Below are 19,354 nucleotides of genomic sequence, written 5' to 3' on the forward strand. Positions count from 1 at the left end.
CGGAGTGGGACACACACACGGAGGGGGACACACACACTGAGGGACACACGGAGGGGACACACACACTTGTGGGACACAATGGAGGGGACACACACACAGGGACACAACGAGGGGACACACACACGGAGGGGGACACACAACACCCCAGGGACACACACACACGGAGGGACACACGGAGGGGGACACACACACGGAGGGGACACACACGGAGGGACACACACACGGAGTGGACACACGGAGTGGGGACACACACACCAGGGACACAACGGAGGGACACACACACGGAGGGGACAATGGGGACACACACGGAGGTGGACACAACGGAGGGACACACAAGGACACAACGGAGGGGACACACACGGAGGGACACAACGGAGTGGGACACACACACCCCAGGGACACAACGGAGGGGACACACAATAACGGAGGGACACACAATGGACACACAATTGGGACACACGGAGGGGACACACGGAGGGGGGACACAACACGGAGGGGGGGACACACAATAACGTGGGGACACACGGAGGGGGACACACACAATGGGGACACAATGGAGGGGACACAATAATGGAGGGGGGGGGACACAATGGAGGGACACACGGAGGGGGACAACGGAGGGGACACACACACCAGGGGGACACAAATGGGACACACAATAATGGGACAACAATGGAGGGACACACAATACCTGGAGGGGGGGGGACACAATAATGGAGGGGGGACACAATGGAGGGGACACACAACACGGAGGGGACACACACGGAGGGGACACAATGGAGGGGACACAATAATGGGACACAATGGAGGGGGACACACAACAATGGGGGACCACACACACACGGGACACAATGGAGTGGAAGGACACACAATGGGGGACACAATGGAGGGGGACAATAATGGAGGGGACACAATGGAGGGACACAATAAATAATGGACACACACACAGGGGACACACGGAGGGGGACACAATGGGGACACAATGGAGGGGGACACAATAATGGAGGGGGACACATAATAATAATAATGGGGGACAATAATGGGACACACAATGGAGGGGGACACACAATGGAGGGGGACACAATGGAGGGACACAATGGGACACACAATGGGACAATAATGGAGGGGGGACAATAATGGAGGGGGGGACACAATGAGGGGGGGACACACAATGGGGGACATAATGGAGGGGGGACACACAATAATGGGGAATGGAGGGGGACACACAATAACGGAGGGGGGGACACAATGGAGGGGACACACAAATAGGGGGACACACAATGAGGGGGGACACACAATGGAGGGGGGGGGACAATGGAGGGGGGACACGGAGGGGGACACAATGGAGGGGACACACAATAATTTGGAGGGGGGACACACAATAATGGAGGGGGGACACACAATAATGGGACACAATGGAGGGGACACACAATAATGGAGGGGACACAATGGAGGGGGGGACACAATAATGGAGGGGGACAACGGAGGGGACACAATAACTTGAGGGGGACAATGGAGGGGGACACAATAGGGACAATGGAGGGGACACACAATAATGGGGACAATGGAGGGGAATAATGGGGACAATAATAATGGAGGGGGGACACAACGGAGGGGGGACACAATAAGAGGGGGACACACAATAATGGGACACAATAATGGACAATGGACACAATAATGGAGGGGGAAGAATGGAGGGGGGGGGGGGGGGACACACTTAGGGGGACATAATGGAAGGAATAATGGAGGGGGGACACAATAATGGAGGGGACACAATGGAGGGGGGACACAATAGGGGGACAATGGAGGGGGACACAATAGGGGGACAATGGAGGGGGACACAATGGGGAATGGGACACAATAATGGAGTGGAATGGGGGACACAATGGAGGGGGACACAATAATGGAGGGGGGGACACAATAATGGAGGGGAATGGAGGGGGACAATAATGGAGGGGGGACAATGGGACAATGGGGGACACAATGGAGGGGGGACACAATAATGGAGGGGGAATAATGGAGGGGGGGACACACAAGGGGACAATAATGGAGGGGGACATAGGGGAATGGGGAATGGAGGGGGGACACAATGGAGGGGGGACACAATAATGGGGGACAATGGGGGACAATGGGGGACAATAATGGGGGACAATGGAGGGGACAATAATGGAGGGGGGGGACAATGGAGGGGGACAATGGAGGGGGGACACATAATGGGGAATGGAGGGGGGGATGGAATGGAGGGGGGGGGGGGGGGGGGGAATAATGGGACAATGGGGGACAATGGAGGGGGACACAATGGAGTGGACAATAACCTAGGGGACACACACCTGAGGGGGACAATACTAACACCCCTCAGGGGGACACACATGAGGGGGACACACAATAATTTCAGGGGGGACACAATTTGAGGGGGACACACAATAATTTCAGGGGGGACACAATTTGAGGGGGACACACAATAATTTCAGGGGGGACACAATTTGAGGGGGACACACAATAATTTCAGGGGGGACACAATTTGAGGGGGACACACAATAATTTGAGGGGGACACACAATAATTTGAGGGGGGGACACACACCCTCGAGGGGGGGGACACACCTGAGGGGACACACAATAATTTGAGGGGGGACACAATTTGAGGGGGACACAGAATAATTAGAGGGGGGGACACAATTTGAGGGGGACACACAATAAAATAGTAAAGAACAGGGAAACTTTGAAAAAAATGAGATTATGGGAAAGGAAAGGGAGATCATAAATGTGCATTAATAGATCAGAAAGGAGAATCATTAAGGCCGAAATAAAAATGTGAGAGAACAGTGGAACCGGAAGGGCCAGTGAATATTTATTTAACATACTGAAGAAAAACATCACCCTCTTGTGATTTAAAAAAAAATGAAACTGAGGAAGTGAAGGTTTGCTAATATAGCCTGAAAACTGGGGTGGGGGGGTGGGGGAGAAACTCAGGAAAATGCCAAAAAGTGAAGAAACATTCATGACCATGAGGGAGAGTTTGAAGAAATCAGATTTATTATGGATGAGAAGTGAACTGAGGTGTTTATCAAGCAATAATCAGAAAACAAATGGGGAATCCAGAAGAGTAAGAGTTTATTGAAGGGATTGTTGAAGAACAAAATAGGCCACAGGGTTCCCCCCGTCCAGCTTTGCAGTGTAGCTGTGACTGGCCGCTATTATAAGGGTGAATTTCGTCCATTGATACAAGGCTCATTCCGACACGCGTGAATACCACTTCAAACTGCTTTCAATGCCCTTTGAAGCTTTGCGGAATGGCAAAATCCACTTACAAACAATTGTGAAAGTGATTTGAAAACGCATTATTTTGCGTGTGCGGAAGGGGCCAAAGATTTTTTGAAACTTCCATCACAGGAAAAGGTGTTAGGATTCCTTGCCTCACTTCTCTCAGCAGAATTCCTCACAATCGTCTTTATCCAAAATCTAAAACTTTTGTAGACGCTATTTAAGAAACACCCTTCTGTCTCAGTAATATCCTCAGACAAGAAAATGGAAGCAAGTTGAGTTTTATTTATGCAAGTGTAATTAGGATACAAACTAGCATCAAAAATGTTTCTCACATTCATAAGTGATGACCAGGACAACTGCTTTGAAATCTAATGGCTAATATTTCAAAATTCCACCCCACCCCCTCTCATATGCAGGCTTTTGATGCAGTCCACTATGTCCAAAAAAAAAGTGAAAGTGCCAGTACTTTGAACCATTATAAATTAAAAGAGCATAGTGACAAACAACCCTTCACCCTCAATTGAGCTGTACACTAAAATGCCCTTAGTTCAGCAAATGAAAAAGCACCAAACATCTAGGACCAGTGGTGGGATCCAGCAGGTTCGCACCACTTCAGCAGAACCAGTTGTTAAAATGGTGCTTGTAAACAACCAGTTGTTAAATTATTTGAATCCCACCATTGGAACCGGTTGTTAAATTATTTGAGTCCCACCACTGGCTAGGACAGTGGGATGGTGTGTGTGTGTGATATGCAATTCTTAGAAACTGGGGTGTTGTGGGGTTTCTGGGCAGTGTTCCAGTAGCATTTTCTCCTGACGTTTCGGCTGCATCTGGGGCTGGCATCTTCAGAGGAAACCCCACTGCACCTCAGCAATTCCGGCTCTGAAAGCCTTCAACAATACAATTCTTAGAAACTTGCTTGGCCTCCTAGTATCAAAGTGGCTGGAAAAGAATAAAATGGCATCTGACGGCTTCCTTTGATGGAAGCCAGCCAGCCAATAAGGTGGAAACATTTTTCACCCTCCCAGCATTTGTGCATCTTGTGTACCGCCCCAATTCTCTGATGACTCACAAGGTTTGATGTCCTGTTTTTACCATCACAACAGCATTGGTGATGGAACTCCTTGTATGGGTTTTTTGATGTGAAAACACAGCTTCTGCTTGGGATGTGAACCTACAAGAAGCTGTTTTATGCTTGTTCTGTCAAGATCAGCATTTTCCACTCAGACTGGTAGCAGCTCTCCAGGTCTTAGGTCAAAGACTTTCGTATTACCAACTGACAGATCTTTTAACTGAAGATGATAGGGTAACCTCAGCCTTCTGCGTGCAAAGCAGATGCTCTATCATGGTGGTGGGCTTAACCTGCTGGCACGGCGCGAACCCTCTCTGTGGGTTATCACAAGCAGCCCAGAGCCCCTGCACACATCAAGGCTGGCCGGGGCCACTGGACTCAATTATTAACATTAAACCTAAGACCTAGTTTTGGGGAAGCAGTGTAGGTAACCCTGTTATACCCCACTGATTTTCATGCGAACTAAAGTGCGATCCTTTACCTGGGAGTAAGCTTGGTTGCTGGAAATGGGGCTTGCTTCTGAGTAAACCCTCCTAGAGTCATGATTCACCCGTTGGAAGAGTTGCACTGTTGCTTCAAAGCAAAGCCACCGACAGCCACCAAGCTTACTCCTGAGTAACGCACGCTTTGGAGCCAACCATTTTTTCTTAACTAAAACCTCAGTATTCAGGTTAAATTGCCGTGTTGGCACTTTGCGATAAATAAGTGGGTTTTGGGTTGCAATTTGGGCACCCTGTCTCGAAAAGGTTCACTATCACTGCTCTATCACCTTCCAGAGGGGGTACAATTCTGTTGTGAGTTTTTTGCTCGCTTTTGTTTTTTCTCATTTTTTAATTGTATCCATTTCTATTTCCACTCATTTCAAACAGGAAAATATCTCTGAATCTCTTCTTTACATTCATCCCAAAACAGCTGATGTGAGCGTACCACAACTAGAATACTGGAGCAGTTCGAATTAAAAGACCCAACTTTACGTCTCCACTCATCCCACTCCACTCAGCTCCACTCCGCTCAGGTAAGGACCTCTTAGCCTGGTCTACCTCGCAGGAGGAGAAAATGAAGAGGGGGGGGAACCATATACTTCTCTCTGAACTTCTTGGAGGAAGGCTGGGATTAAAAATAGATCTGGATTACTGCAACTATATATTTTACAAAGTATATATAACCCAAATATACCCCTGGGATATTTAAGATAGCTGGGAGAAATTATTTATTTATTTTATTTATTTCCTTAAGCTTTTATACCGCCCCATCCCCGAGGGGCTCTCTCTATGCCAGTTTTACAGGTAATTAAGAAGAGTTTGGATGTGAACCATGCCTTTCTCTCCTGTGGCACCCTGAAGGTGGTTACAACCTCTTCCTTCTTTCCCCCCTCAACAGACACCTTGTGAGGCAGGTGGGGCTGAGAGAGTTCCTAAGAACTGTGACTAGCCCAAGGTCACTCAGCAGGTTTCATGTGGAGGAGTGGGGAAACAAATCCAGTTCACCAGATAAGAATCCACCGCTCTTATCATTACACCACACTGGCTCTCTCAAAAGTTCCTGTGCACATGTCTTTTAAAAAGAAAGTGAATGATAGATTTAAGAGACCAACAAGATTTTCAAGAGTTTGGTGAAAGCAGCTTTGACTCAGGAAAGCTCATACCCAAAAAATCTTGTTAGTCTCTAAGATGTACTACTGGATTCAAATCTTGCTGTTCTACTATACCCAACATGGCTAAACCTCTGAAGTTATCAAAACGGATGCTGTTACACTCAAAAAGCCATTAATATAATATGGGATGGTGTATTTTTGCCCCTATGAGGATTTGTGCACGCCAGACTTGACAGAAGCAGATATGTGGAACCTCCAGAAGTCAGGCAACATTGCAGACCAGGCAGAAGCCGGCATTTTTAGTGCAATCCTAAGAACATTTTCCTGGGGGTAAGGCTCTTTGAATAGACCTGGAAAGGATTTTGTGTAGATATGCTTAGGATTGCGCTCTTGGTCTGCCCAAGAATGCAAACCACCACAGTGTGTAACACTTAATCCATCTCACAAGGCAGCTACCCTCTCCCCCAGGTCATCTCACAAGGAGAACAGAACCGAAGTTTATGTGGCAATGCCCATAAACTTCTTAACCTTCACAATCATGTTCCCATCACTTGCCACCATACAGCCCCTGGGGACAGACAATCCTGTTTCCATAAACTGCATTCTCTTCCCACTACTGTCAAACACACAGATATTAATCTGCCTTTCACTACATCAGACCTGTGGTTCATCATGGTCAGACCTGTGTACTCAAAGTGGCAGTGGCTCTTCAGCATCTCTGGGTGTCTTTCACATCACCCACCACTTGGTCCTTTTTAGCTGAAGATGTTGGGGGCAAAGTCTGGAACGTTCTGCAGGCAAAGCAGAGGTTCTTTCACTGAGCCACAGCCCATCCCCAGGGGCTGGCCAGAAGGATGAAATGCAAATGGTCATTCAGAACCTGGGCAGTGCGATGCCTGCCTGTACCCTGCTACGTCCTGATCAATGCACACTGCTTCATACTGCATCCTCCAGCTGTTGCTGCTGAGCAGGCAGGAACACGAAGGTATATTCTGCACACGTTGGGTGCTCCTGCTGAAATATACAATATGCCACTCTTGCCAGCCCGATGATGAATGGCACCTTATTCTGATAAATTGGACTCCTTATAAACTGTGTAAATATTGTCCAGCAAAATCTTATTGTTAGTCATCCCAACTGCTGCAGGCTTCCTTGGGAAGTGCCCCATGCCCCCACCCCCCAAATCCTCCATCATGGCTTGCTGCAGATCAAAAGCAGGGATGCTGAGAGTCAGTTAGAGCCACCTGGGTTTCCCCCCTCTTTTTACAACTGAACCAATCCTGATTAGATTTAGCAGAGAGCAAACTACAGGATCCTGCGCTGGCTGCCTGGCCATGAACCAGCACAGTGTCATGATGGGTTCTGAGGTGGTTCAGCATGCCGGAATTGGTCAGGTGCCCTATTGTCTTTCCCCGACTGATCTCTTTCCCACACAGAAGGCACTCCACTAACTGAGGGTCCTCCTTTAGGCAGAAGTGCTCCCACACAGCAGAGTGATGCCATTTCTCCTTCTGCCTCCCACTGGAACTAGTGATTTTGGACTTTGAGGAAGGGGCGGAAGGAAGAGACTGCGGGAGCTCATCATCAACCCAGGGATACTCCTTCGAGGGTGACCCCTTTGTCACCAAAAGATCCAGAGAAGCTACCCTACTACCTATACAAGGTGAACTTGTATCTGAACAGGATCACCTTGCTCCTTACATTCCAAGACGTCCCCTTCCTCAAGGGAGAAGCCCCCTGACCTCAGATCTAAAGCCCCCTCTCCATCCTGCCCCAATTCCCCCAGGGAATGAACTCCTGCAACTCCAGCCAGCTTGCTAGTCCTGGAAGGAGAAACCTGGCTAAGTCCCTTTCTACATTCTGAGCAATGAGAAGGCACATTTCCCAAGTAGGTTCTTAGATGTGGACTGAGCTGTGTATTCTCAAAGAAGCTCTTTCCACATTCTGTACACTTATAGGGTCCTTTTTGTGCATGAACTTTTCGATGGGCACTCAGGCTGGTGCTGTGACGGAAGGTCTTTCCACAAACCAGGCATGTAAAGGGCTCCGTTCTTGTGTGGAGTTTCCGATGTGCGCTAAGGGTTGAGCTGTGGCAGAAGCTCTTCCCACACTCCAAGCAGGTAAATGGCTCCTTTCTTGCATGGAGTTTTCGATGCGCACTAAGACTCGTACTGTGGCAGAAGCTCTTCCCACACTCCAAGCATTTATATGGCCTCTCCCCCGTATGGATCCTTTGATGGGAAGTCAGACGTGTGCTATGACTGAAGCTCTTCCCACACTCTAAACATTTATAAGGTTTCTCCCCTGAGTGCATCTTTTGATGCCTAACGAGACATGTGCTCAAACGGAAGCTCTTTCCGCACTCTAAGCACTGATACGGTTTCTCCCCAGTGTGAATTCGTTGATGTGAAATCAAGCTTGTGGTGCGACTGAAGCTCTTTCCGCATTCTGAACACTGATAAGGTTTCTCCCCTGTGTGGATTCTCTGATGCTCTGTCAGGTATGCGCTAAGAGTGAAGCTCTTTCCACACTCCAGGCACTGATAAGGTCTCTTCCCAGTGTGAATTCTCTGATGTGAGCTACGGCTTGTGCTCAGACGGAAGCTCTTTCCACACTCCAAGCATTTGTACGGTTTCTCCCCTGTGTGGAGCCTCTGATGTGAAGTTAGGTGTGTGTTGTGACGGAATCGCTTCCCACACTGTAGGCATTGGAAGGGCTTCTCCCCTGTGTGCATTCTTTGATGGGAAGCAAGGCCTGTGCTTTGAGTGAAGGTTTTCCCACACTCCAGGCATTTATACGGTTTCTCCCCCGTATGAATCCTTTGATGCACTGTCAGGTTTGCAGCCCGACTGAAACTCTTTCCACACACCAAACACTCATATGGCTTCTCACCTGTATGGATTCGGGAATGTGTCTCCAGCTTTGACTTACAACTAAATATTTTCCCACAGGAAGGGCACTGATAGTGTCCTTTCCCCATGGGATACTCTTGATGGATCAGAGTTTCACAGAAGTTTTCACTCTGACAAACAGGCGTATTCATCCAGTTCTCGGCTTCATCTCCAGTTTGCCTCTCAGATCTTTCTTCATTTTCAAAATCCTCACCCTCTTCTGCAGGTCCAACTGTTTCTGAAGATATGTCACAGAGATCCCTGTTATTCTTGTTGTCCTGTTCTTCACTGGCTGGAATGAAAAAGAAGGCTGGTTGGAGTACAAAGGAGAAAACTAATAATTTATTCAGAGAGAAATCCCTACCCCAGCACAGCAGAAAATTAGTATAAATATAATTCCTTAACCCATGGGAAATAGGACAGATTAGGCACCCCTGAAAGACAGCAGCTTTTGCCAGAGTGAAACATACTCTCCTGTGTTGAGGCTCCAGTATCTGGTTGAAATAACGAAGTTGCCTGAACAGTGGTTTCATTCCTCTTCCAATCAAGGGATCAGAGAGAACACTGAAACAAATTCAGCCTGATGAGTCACATTTTTCTCACTAACGTAGCAGAAAATGAATCTATCCAGCAATAGTAATAATATGTCTTTACTGCACTAGCAAATAAGCTGTAGCCACAACAATGATTCCGTTTGCCTACCCTGCCCTAGCTGAAGTCAGTGAAGTCAATGGTTTTCCCTTCCTCCCTTTTATTTTTCAACACCTCTGTAAGGCAGCCTAGGCTGGAAGCAAAAGCCTGGCTCAAGATCACACAAAAAAACTTCACGGCTGACTGGGGATTGGAACCTGGGTCTCCCATATCTACACCACATCCAGTCAACTCCCATTCATTCTCCCATTTGCATTATCTATACTTGATTAGAATCTAGATTATCTGTAACTTTCCTCTTGAGAACATGTTCAAAATCGCAGGCTAGCAATTCACGTGACTCAAACGGCTTGGAGCTTTGGCGCCTGCAGTTCTCAGTATCCTGATGACCCCCAAACTACATATTCCGTTAGCTAGGCAGGAAAAAAAAGTCAGGTAGGAAAATTATAAATGTTGCCCTGAGATCCTTGGACAATGGTATTTAACGTGAGAAAATAAATAAATAGGTAATGTGGTGAGAAGTCCCTTCCCCTTTGAATCTCAAATGTGCAATCAACTTGAAAAGTGGGCTTTGGTTCCCCACCTCCCCCTGGTATTCAATATGGGGATAATAACACTGGCCAAATTCAGATGACTGCTAGGAAGATTACTGAGAGAATACATCCCAAGTACTTTGGACATTCAAAATGCTATATAGACATAAAGTACTAATATTGTAATGAATTCTGACACAGTGCCATCCCATTTGAAAGCTCTCTGCCTGGGTCTCTCATAGATCTTGACTCCTTTGGAGTGGACAGAATACCGAAATGTTATCTGTTACAGCAAAATAGGAAACCCCACCAAAATTCTTCTGAGTGACTGAAATCAAGTCACGGTCAAATCTTCACAATCCCAGCTGTGGATGAGACCATTTTGGTGCCTGCAGCTCTCCAATGAAGGGAATCTTCAGGAAAAGGGAAAGTACAGAATATCCAGGGGTCTCAAGGAGGCAGCTCTGAGCCACAAAAAATATTTGCTGGGGCAGCTTACTGACTGACAGGTCAGTCTGGTCCAGAGGAATGAAAAGCACCCCAAAACTGCTACCATTCTCAGAGAGCTTTATTTCCAGGTAAAGGGTTCTCCCACCCCTGGAAGCAAATACCTTCTTCCGGGTCCTGGAAAAAAGGATCATCTTCAAGCCAGCTGATGAGATCAGGTTTGGGCAAGGCAATTCCTTCTGTGGAGGAAACAAGCAAGACATGTTATTTTAGCGACTTCAAAATTATGTGTGCGTTCCAAAGCAGCTCATTTTTCCCCAACGTGGAAAGGGAAGGCCCCCCCCCCCCCCCTTTTCAAACTTCTACATTCAGGTTTGCAGCCAACAAGATAGAGCTGCTTGGACCACAATGCATCTCTCTGACGTTGTTCAGATTCTTTCCACTGGTCCTGAAACATGGGCTGAGATGACAGTGAGGAAAATGATGAGTTTTTTCCCACCAGATCCCTAAATAGGGAAAGGATGCCACACCTGACAACCTATTCCTCCAGCCTCTAATATGGTCCCCTTTCTGTAAACAGATCTTGGCAGCAGAGAACGACAAGGCAGGGGAGGTGTTCTGTGGAACACCAGTGCCACAAAATGTGGTATTGACCACTAGCTTATGTGGGAAAAAATGAACTGGACAAAGTGAAAGGAGAGAGGACAGTCAATAGCCACTCACTACGAAAATGAAACGGAATCTCTATGCTCACAGGCAGTCTACCTGTCAATGCTACTACTGGGGTATAGGCAAAGAATAGGGTGTCAAGAAACTAGTCCCTTTAAGTTCCTTTTTGTTCAGCTTTCTAGGCACAGACCTAGAAAGTTTCTTTCTGTGAAAACAGGTCAAGTTGCTTGTCACTGCAAAGACTCAGATAAGGGAGATAAGAGGTAATCCAGGTGGCAGGCACACCATAAGGCTTGGCAGGTTCAAGGACACATGAATCTAGGAGGGTGCATTCCACCTCATTAGCACCTAAACTCATGGATGGAAGTGTTTGTTTAATTGGATCTGATGCAGCTGCTGGGTTACAATGATAAGTTACAATGTATGCTACATCTTTGCTTGGTTAACTAGAATCAGGCCAACGTGCTCCATTGAGCATATAGGGAAGCTCTTTCATTCTAGTTCAGCCTTGTGTCTGGATTTCGTTTGACTTTGGAATAATCCTTGATTTGGTGTGGGTCACCTTCTCTTGGACTTTAAGACTATGCTGAACTCAGTCTTATGGGAACATCTGGATCCTGAACCAATGCTTATAAACATGCATAGTTTAGACTTACAACTTTATTATTTTATCCTCTCCGTTCACTGCTCTTTTATTGAATATTCTTGAACAATTTTATAATAGAACAGGTTATTTATATTTTGTGATGTTTTTAAATCCAGGAGGCTTTAATCTGAATCCAATAATTTAGCTTAGGGGTGGTCAACCTATGGTGCTCCAGATATTCATGGACTACAATTCCCATCAGCCCTACCAGCGTGGCCAAATGGCCATGCTGGCAGGGGCTGTTGAGAATTGTAGTCCATGAACATCTGGAGCACCATAGGTTGGCCATTCCTGCAAGTTTAGCTCTTATTGGCTACAGAATAATTGTTTTTTGAAACACGGATCGCAAGCCTCTTACCTTGCAAGTGTGACTTTTTAGAGCTTAGTCCCTGGAGGGCTAAAGGCTTTGTCCCTTTTCCCTGGTGGGCTGGATAGTAAGATAGGGCTGGCGGTATTGCTACCCTGGAGTGTGAGGATTCTTACTTCAGCCTTTTTGGTTCTGTCTTGCTTGACCTGCCCCTATAAGGGACCTTGGCTTAAAGGTCCCTTGACATAGTGGAGGATCGTTGTCTTCCTGTCATGCCTGGACACTAGGACTAAAGCAGAGCATTCTAAAACAAAGGTGGTCCAGCACGTGTCAGCTAAATTTACAATTCTACTTTCATCTTTATGTGGAAAATAGTACAGAAGGCTTCCCAAAAGCAATTGCTTTAAGACAGGGGTCCCCCAGATGTTCATGAACTACAATTCCCATCAGCCCTGCCACTTAGCCATGCTGGCAGGGGCTGATGGGAATTGTAGTCCATGAACATCTGGAAGGCCATAGTTTGAAGACCCCTGCTTTAAGAGGATGCTGTACTCATGACGTGATTGAGCAGGACTCTTTAAGTAGACTTCATAAGGCAGCCTTGATTAACCAAGAAAAAGGAGTCCTTACCCAGAAAGGCCACGTTCCGATAATTCTCCAGCATGACTTCCTTGTACAGAGATCTCTGGCCTGGATCAAGCAGAGTCCACTCTCCTTTGGCAAAATAAACAGCCACCTCCGAGAAGCTCACTGAAGTCTGAAATAAATGTATATACATATAATTTCCACCTGTCTCTTCAGAATGTGACTCGTGGGACCCGGGGGGGGGGGGCGGGGGAGGTCACCATCTTTCCTTTTCTACGAAATGGAGCTGCATGTGAGCAGAGCTCCCTTTTCAAGGGGAAAGACAAGATCTAAGGAGCAGATTACCCTACGCCAGGGGTAGGGAACCTGCGGCTCTCCAGATGTTCAGGAACTACAATTCCCATCAGCCCCTACCAGCATGGCCAATTGGCCATGCTGACAGAGGCTGATGGGAATTGTAGTTCCTGAACATCTGGAGAGCCGCAGGTTCCCTACCCCTGCCCTACGCGAATGAAAAAGACTGCTTCCCTGCCAATCCTGAGATTGAGGTAATTGCCACAGTCTGCCCATCAAGCACAGCAGACGTGCCTAAGACAGTACCTCATCTGCACATGGTCAAACGGTGCATGCGTCCAACAGCCCTTTGAGTTAAGAAAGGCTACGTGGTACACACTGGCACATCTGCATGACAAGTGGTACACTGGCACTGCCACTCATCCAAGTGAACATTTAAAGGACAGTGCACTTATTAAGGAGTGAAGCAAAATGTAGCTGTGCTAGCCCAGGTGCTGGCACTTGCAGCAAAGCCCTTTCGTTCATGCTACCAATGCAGCATTCCTTCCCCACATACACTCCTGGCTGGCTGGGAGGGCTCTTTACATCTGCCTCACTCTCTCCTGGGCTCCTATTCAGACAGGCCAGCAGGTAAAGAAACAAGCAGGCAGAAGTTCTGGCTTCAGTAGGAGAGGAGAAGCTCTCTGGGGGGAGTGGAAAGGGCTGGGGAGGAACTGGCTCTTGTTCTAAGCCAGTGGTGGCGAACCTTTGGCACTCCAGATGTTATGGACTACAATTCCCATCAGCCCCTGCCAGCATGGCCAATTGGCCATGGGAATTGTAGTCCATAACATCTGGAGTGCCAAAGGTTTGTCACCACGGTTCTAAGCATTTGTCCGATGGTGCCAAGGCATGATCAGAAAAGGGAGGCTGAAGCTGAGTCCGTGAAGAAATGGAATACTGCACAATGTATAACCAAGTTCAACTGGCCAGCGCCCTCACCCCCAACTATGAGCATCAGCGGACTTGGCAACCTTCCATGTGGGTACCTTTGATCTCTTTCACAACTGAAAAACACAGCACGAAGCAGGCGTGTGGTTGCAGGGTGCATTCTTCAAGCTCCAGGAAGATCCCATTGTCTTCCCCTCCCACCATGACCCCTGACTTACCTGCGGGGACTGCATCACTGCCGCCTTCATCCCATGGCAAAAAGGAGGGAATCCAGAAAGTGACATTCTGTAAGGGTGACAAAGTGGATAGGAAGATATTTAGCCTGCAAATGTATTTTCTACGTTCCTCCTCTCTGTAAAAAGTATCTGCAGTTGGTCCAAGGTCCTAGAAATGCTCAAATGGTCGGAGAAACCACAAACACCTTGGTTCCCTTTCTTCCATTCCTGTCTTACGCTATTCTGCCTCTGAGTTGGGACAGGTGTTCTCTTTATTGTGTGTTAAATGCTGCCAAGTCACTTCCAAGATATGGCAACCCTATAAATTAATGACCGCCAAAATGTCCCATCATTAAAAGCCTAGCTTGGGTCTTGCAAACTGAAGGTCACAGCTTCCTTGACGGAGTCCATTCAACTCATGCGGTGGTTTCCTCTTTTTCTGCTGCCTTCAACCTCTCCTAGCATTTTTGTCTTTTCCAGTGACTCTTGTCTTTTTAGAATATGACCAAAGTATGATAGCCTCAGCTTAGTCATTTTCACTTCTAGGAAGAGCTCAGGCTTGATTTGGTTTAGAGCCCTTATTTGTCTTTCTGGCAATCCACAATATCCGTAAAACGTTTCTCCAATGCCGCATTTCCCCTTTAAATCTCTCCCCAAACCCTCTTTTGGCAAAGCCTTCATTTGCCCATCCGATTCATTTTTCAAGCTAAGACAGCCGAGAACTAAAGCTTTACAAGAACTCTGGCAGGAGCTTTACATAAAACACCCACAAGTACGGAACCGGAGAGTCCTCAAGCAATTTCACGATCTGTTTTCCTGATGTATTTTCTGGTTCCCATCAACCCCCCCCCCCCCTGATTTTTAAATTGTTATTACTTTAAACGTCCCCATTCCTCTCTCCTTCTCAACTTCATAGAAATTTACTCACATAGAGATAAGAGATTCTGCCAGATTCACTTTTAACGGAAGGTACCCATTTAACTAACAAACGGAATGCCACAGTTCTTCTCCTGCAGCATTTCTTTACGATACATGCGACATCGTTCTGGCCCCTCTTACGGTTTGAGATTTTTCTTTTGTGCTGTCAAGTCTCAGCTGACTTATGACAACCCCATAGAGTTTTCAAGGCAAGAGATGTTTAGAGAGGTTTTGCCATGGCCTGCTGCCCCTGTGTCACACCCCCGGTATTCCTTGGAGGTTGCCCATTTAAAGAATAGCCGAGGCAAACCCCTGCTTCACTTCTGAGATCTGACATGATCAGGCTAGCCTGGGGCAGTTGAAATATAAGTTTTCATGGGGAAAACTACAGAAATCACCACCAGCAGGAGAGAGTTCAGGTCATTCATTCCCACCTCTAGGTTCTACTGACCCTTTCAGATAGAGTAGCTGCAGGATGCAAGAGAAGGAAGAAGAGTAGGAGAAGAGTTTGGAGTTATATCCCCTTTCTCTTCTGCAAGGAGACTCAAAGGGGCTTACAATCTCCTTTCCCTTCCCCACCTCACCCCCACAACAAGCACCCTGTGAGGTGAGTGGGGCTGAGAGAGCTCCGAAGAACTGTGACTAGCCCAAGGTCACCCAACTGGCATATGTTGGCATGCACAAGCTAATTTGGTTCCCCAGATAAGCCTCCACAGCTCAAGAGGCAGAGTGGGGAATCAAACCCAGTTCTCCAGATTAGAGTGCACCTGTTCTCAACCACTACACCACACTGGCCCTTTTAATCTCCCCCTCCCCTCTTTGCATAGCAGAAAGTGGTAGCTCCAGGAACAGATTAAGATAGGTAGCGGAACGCACTGTCAAGTCACAGCTGATTTATGGCAACCTTGTGGGGTTTTCAAGGCAAGAGATGAACAGAGGTAGTTTGCCATTGCCTGCCTCTTTATAGCAACTCTGACGAGCTGGATTTGAGTCCAGTGACCCATCAAGATTTTCTTAGTGACCCATCAAGATTTTCAGGGTGTAGACTTTCAAGGTTCAAAGCTCCCTTCCCCACTTAACTTCCAAGACCTAATGACATTAGCGTAGCCTGAACATCCAAATCAGGGCCAATAGCATTATTCCCCACAGCACAAAAGTGATTGAGGATTTGTTTTGTATTTTGGCCCTAACTTCTACCCTACTTGGGCCGTGCCCATATACCACTGAATAAATCTGCCTTCATAGGGCAACAAAATTTAGAACCAGGCAGAATTTTTACAAAGGGAATTCCAAAATTAGAAAAGCGGTCGCTTTCTCTCTCACACACCCATGCCGAACCAAAACACACTGACACACACACACTACTCCAGGCACTGCGCTTCACACCATACAGACTTCTGCCTGGTCCCCGGCTAGCATGAACAGAGGACGTGCCTGTCAGTAGACAGCAGAGCTGTAACAGACCTCCACTTTCAGAGGCAGTCTACCTCTGAATCCAACAGTGGGGGCTACCTGGCTTCCTGCTCTGTTCTGCTGGAAGGATCTGGGCGCTGGGCGCAGTGGATCTCCAGAGATGAGCTTCTGCCCTCAGGATCGCGGCCACCGAACCCACGCATCAGAGGCAGGCCGCTTTCCAGAAGTTCAATGGGGAGCCTGGGGGATTTGCTCTCACCCCCTCCCTGCGGCAAACCTTTGCCCCCTCCTCCTACCCCTTTGCACCGATTTCGCCCCACCAGCGCCTTGCCAGCAATTTTGGAAACTAGCCCAATCCATTCTCTCTTCCCAGCCAGGCGGGGCAGGAAGAGGAATTCTCTGCAACGGCACGCGCACCCCCCTCTCTCCCCGCTCCCCACCAAATTTCCTGCCTCTCTAGGACTCCGAAAGCTCCTTCAATTTAACCATTGGAGGACTAGCTTGGAAGAAGTCCGTTTCAATTAGAAGGTTGTGTGTGTGCCAGGCCAGCTCGAGGTGCCCAGACTATGATGCCAAGCGCCAAGTTGTAACGGAGCCTTCAGGGTTCCCGAATGCCAGTTCTGCAGTGTGCTGCTGTGTAAACTGCAAGGCACTGCCCCTCGTGTTACTCAGTTGGATTGCCATCATAATAAACTCAGTGCCAGAGGGTAACCATCATGTTGATCTGATGTAAAACAATTAGATCCCGAGTCAGTACCTTGGAGACCTACTGAGAGCCAGCGTGGTGTAGTGGTTAAGAGCAGGTGGATTCTAATCTGGAGAACAGGGTTTGCTTATCCACTCCTCCACCTGAGTGGCGGAGGCTTATCTGGTGAACCAGATGTATTTCCGCATTCCCACACTCCTGCTGGGTGACCTTGGCCTAGTCCCTGTTCTTTGGAACTCTCTCAGTCCCACCTACCTCACAAGGTGTCTGTTGTGGGGAGAAGAAGAGAAAGTAGCTTGTAAGCCACCTTGAGTCTCCTTACAGGAGAGAAAGGTGAGGTATACATCCAAACTCCTCTTCTTCTAGATTTTCAAGGTGGAAGTTTTCCAAAATCACAGCTCCCTTTGTCGTCAGGCATGAGTAGAAATGGAGATGTTTGAGTCCTATTATTCTGTCTTCCCTCTGCTCGAATCAAGCTGATTACAACAGGCATTCCACCTTTGCATCCTTTATTCAACCCCATCCACCTTCTGAGTGGAGTAAAAAGACTCAAGAGATCTCAGAAGTTTATATCCTGAAACTCTTGATGATTTATGTGATGCTACTGGGCTAAAATTGTATAAACTTACGAAAGGAGCCTGTGCATCATTTCTGGCAAGTCATCTGAACTCATGGCATTGGGAGTTGTCCCATAGGAATAAATGTACAATTGTGGGTTTAGATGTTTTAAAAAATATGTAAATTATGCATGTCATATTCCACTACATGTCAGCTTTCCCAAACTCGCTTTGCCTTTGTTGCTGGGGACTAGAGTTGCCACCCTTCAGGTGGTGCATGGAGATCTGCTAGAACAGTGATGGCGAACCTTTTTGAGACCGAGTGCCCAAATTGCAACCCAAACCCCACTTATTTATTGCAAAGTGCCAACCCGGCATTTTAACCTGAATGCTGAGGTTTTAGTTTAGAAAAAAAACGGTTGGCTCCCACTTCCTCTGCCCCACACGCTCGAGCAGGGACCAGCCTGCTCTAGCCTCCAGCAAGTCCCGTGTGCACTGCTCTGTGCCTCTCTAGCATCTCTGCCTCCTCTGCGCCCCCCCCCCCCTCGGGCAGCAGCCACCTGGAGCACAGGCACCAGGCCTGCCAGCCGAGTCCTCCCTGCTCACCGTGGTGCGTGCACGTCGTGCTCAGTGGCCCAGGCCAGCCTAGATGTGTATGTGTGTGTGGGTGATTTTCCGTTCCCCACACAACGAACTCTGTGTGTGCGTGCCCACAGACAGGGTACCGAGTGCCACCTCTGGCACCCGTGCCATAGGTTCGCCATCACTGTGCTAGAATGACAACTAAACTGCAGACTACAGAGTCAAGTTCCACTGGGGAAAATGGCTACTTTGAAGGTTTGACTCTGGCATTACACTGAGGTCCCCACCTTATCCTCACCTGAAGTCCAGGCACTTCCCAACCTAGAGCTGGCAACACTATACTATCTCAGGGATGCTGGCAAAGGCAATGGACCTCCCTTGGTATCCAAACTTGACTAAGGGGTTACAGCAAATCCAGACATGTGGTACCAGGCTGTGTCCACAGAATGCCTTCTGTTTTGCTGGAAGGATCTGGGCGCTGGGCGCAGTGGATCTCCAGAGATGAGCTTCTGTCCCAAGGATCGAGGCCACTGAACTGCACATTCCTGGAGATGTGGGGGTATAATTTGGGAAGGAGGGGACCTCAGTGAGGTACAGTGTTATAAAGTCTACCCTCCACCCATTTTCTCCCGAGGAATCAGTCGGCCTTTAAAATACCACAAGGCTCCTTTGGGGGGGGGGGGGACTATTCCCCTTTAATTTGAAGGTGCTTAGGAATCAATCAGTTAAATTGATAGGTTGTAGATTCAGGACAGGGAAAAAAAAGGCAGGATTCACTTGCGGAGCTCGCAGCCACAACATGCCACTGGATTAAACATAATCAGACAAATTAACGGAGGATATGTTCTATCGGCAGAGTTCATCATGAAGTGGAACCTCCATGTTCAGAGGCAATTTACCTCTCAACAGCAATTCCAAAAGGGATAAAAAACAGGAGACAAGGCACCCCACCCAATTAATGATTCACACACTTGTGGAACTCACTGGCACAAGATGCAGAAATAACCATTAGCTTCGATGGCTTCTTTTTAAAAAAAAAAATCAGTCAGATTCACATAGTATAGGTTTATCAACATCTA

At 47.7% G+C, this 19,354-nt stretch overlaps 1 protein-coding gene across 5 annotated transcripts; it reads right to left on the bottom strand.

Moving 5' to 3' along the window:
- Positions 1-5,826: 5,826 nt before the first annotated feature.
- LOC125433919 (zinc finger protein 883-like) lies at positions 5,827-16,924 on the bottom strand. 5 transcript variants are annotated; one of them, XM_048498855.1, is made up of 5 exons: positions 16,871-16,924; positions 14,103-14,169; positions 12,706-12,832; positions 10,618-10,692; positions 5,827-9,114 (listed from the first exon to the last, which is right to left on the bottom strand). In XM_048498855.1, exons 2-5 carry the CDS (start codon positions 14,166-14,168, stop codon positions 7,586-7,588), a joined length of 1,797 nt encoding a protein of 598 aa, XP_048354812.1. In that variant the 5' UTR covers position 14,169; positions 16,871-16,924; the 3' UTR covers positions 5,827-7,585. The 5 variants fall into 5 exon arrangements, with proteins under 5 accessions (XP_048354812.1, XP_048354808.1, XP_048354807.1 ...); XM_048498851.1 differs by lacking the exon at positions 16,871-16,924 and adding an exon at positions 16,727-16,827; XM_048498850.1 differs by lacking the exon at positions 16,871-16,924 and adding an exon at positions 16,505-16,827.
- Between the last annotated feature and the right edge of the window lie 2,430 nt (positions 16,925-19,354).

This window comes from Sphaerodactylus townsendi, linkage group LG05 (genome assembly GCF_021028975.2).
Source record: "Sphaerodactylus townsendi isolate TG3544 linkage group LG05, MPM_Stown_v2.3, whole genome shotgun sequence".
Classification (NCBI taxonomy): domain Eukaryota; kingdom Metazoa; phylum Chordata; class Lepidosauria; order Squamata; family Sphaerodactylidae; genus Sphaerodactylus; species Sphaerodactylus townsendi.

Coding starts and splice junctions, on each gene's coding strand:
- LOC125433919 (XM_048498855.1), bottom strand. CDS start 14,168: ATGTCACTTTCTGGATTCCCTCCTTTTTGCCATGGGATGAAGGCGGCA. Junction 12,833..14,102: donor CAGTGATGCAGTCCCCGCAG/GTAAGTCAGGGG, acceptor CATTTATTTCAG/ACTTCAGTGAGCTTCTCGGA. Junction 9,115..10,617: donor TTTCCAGGACCCGGAAGAAG/GTATTTGCTTCC, acceptor TTTTCATTCCAG/CCAGTGAAGAACAGGACAAC.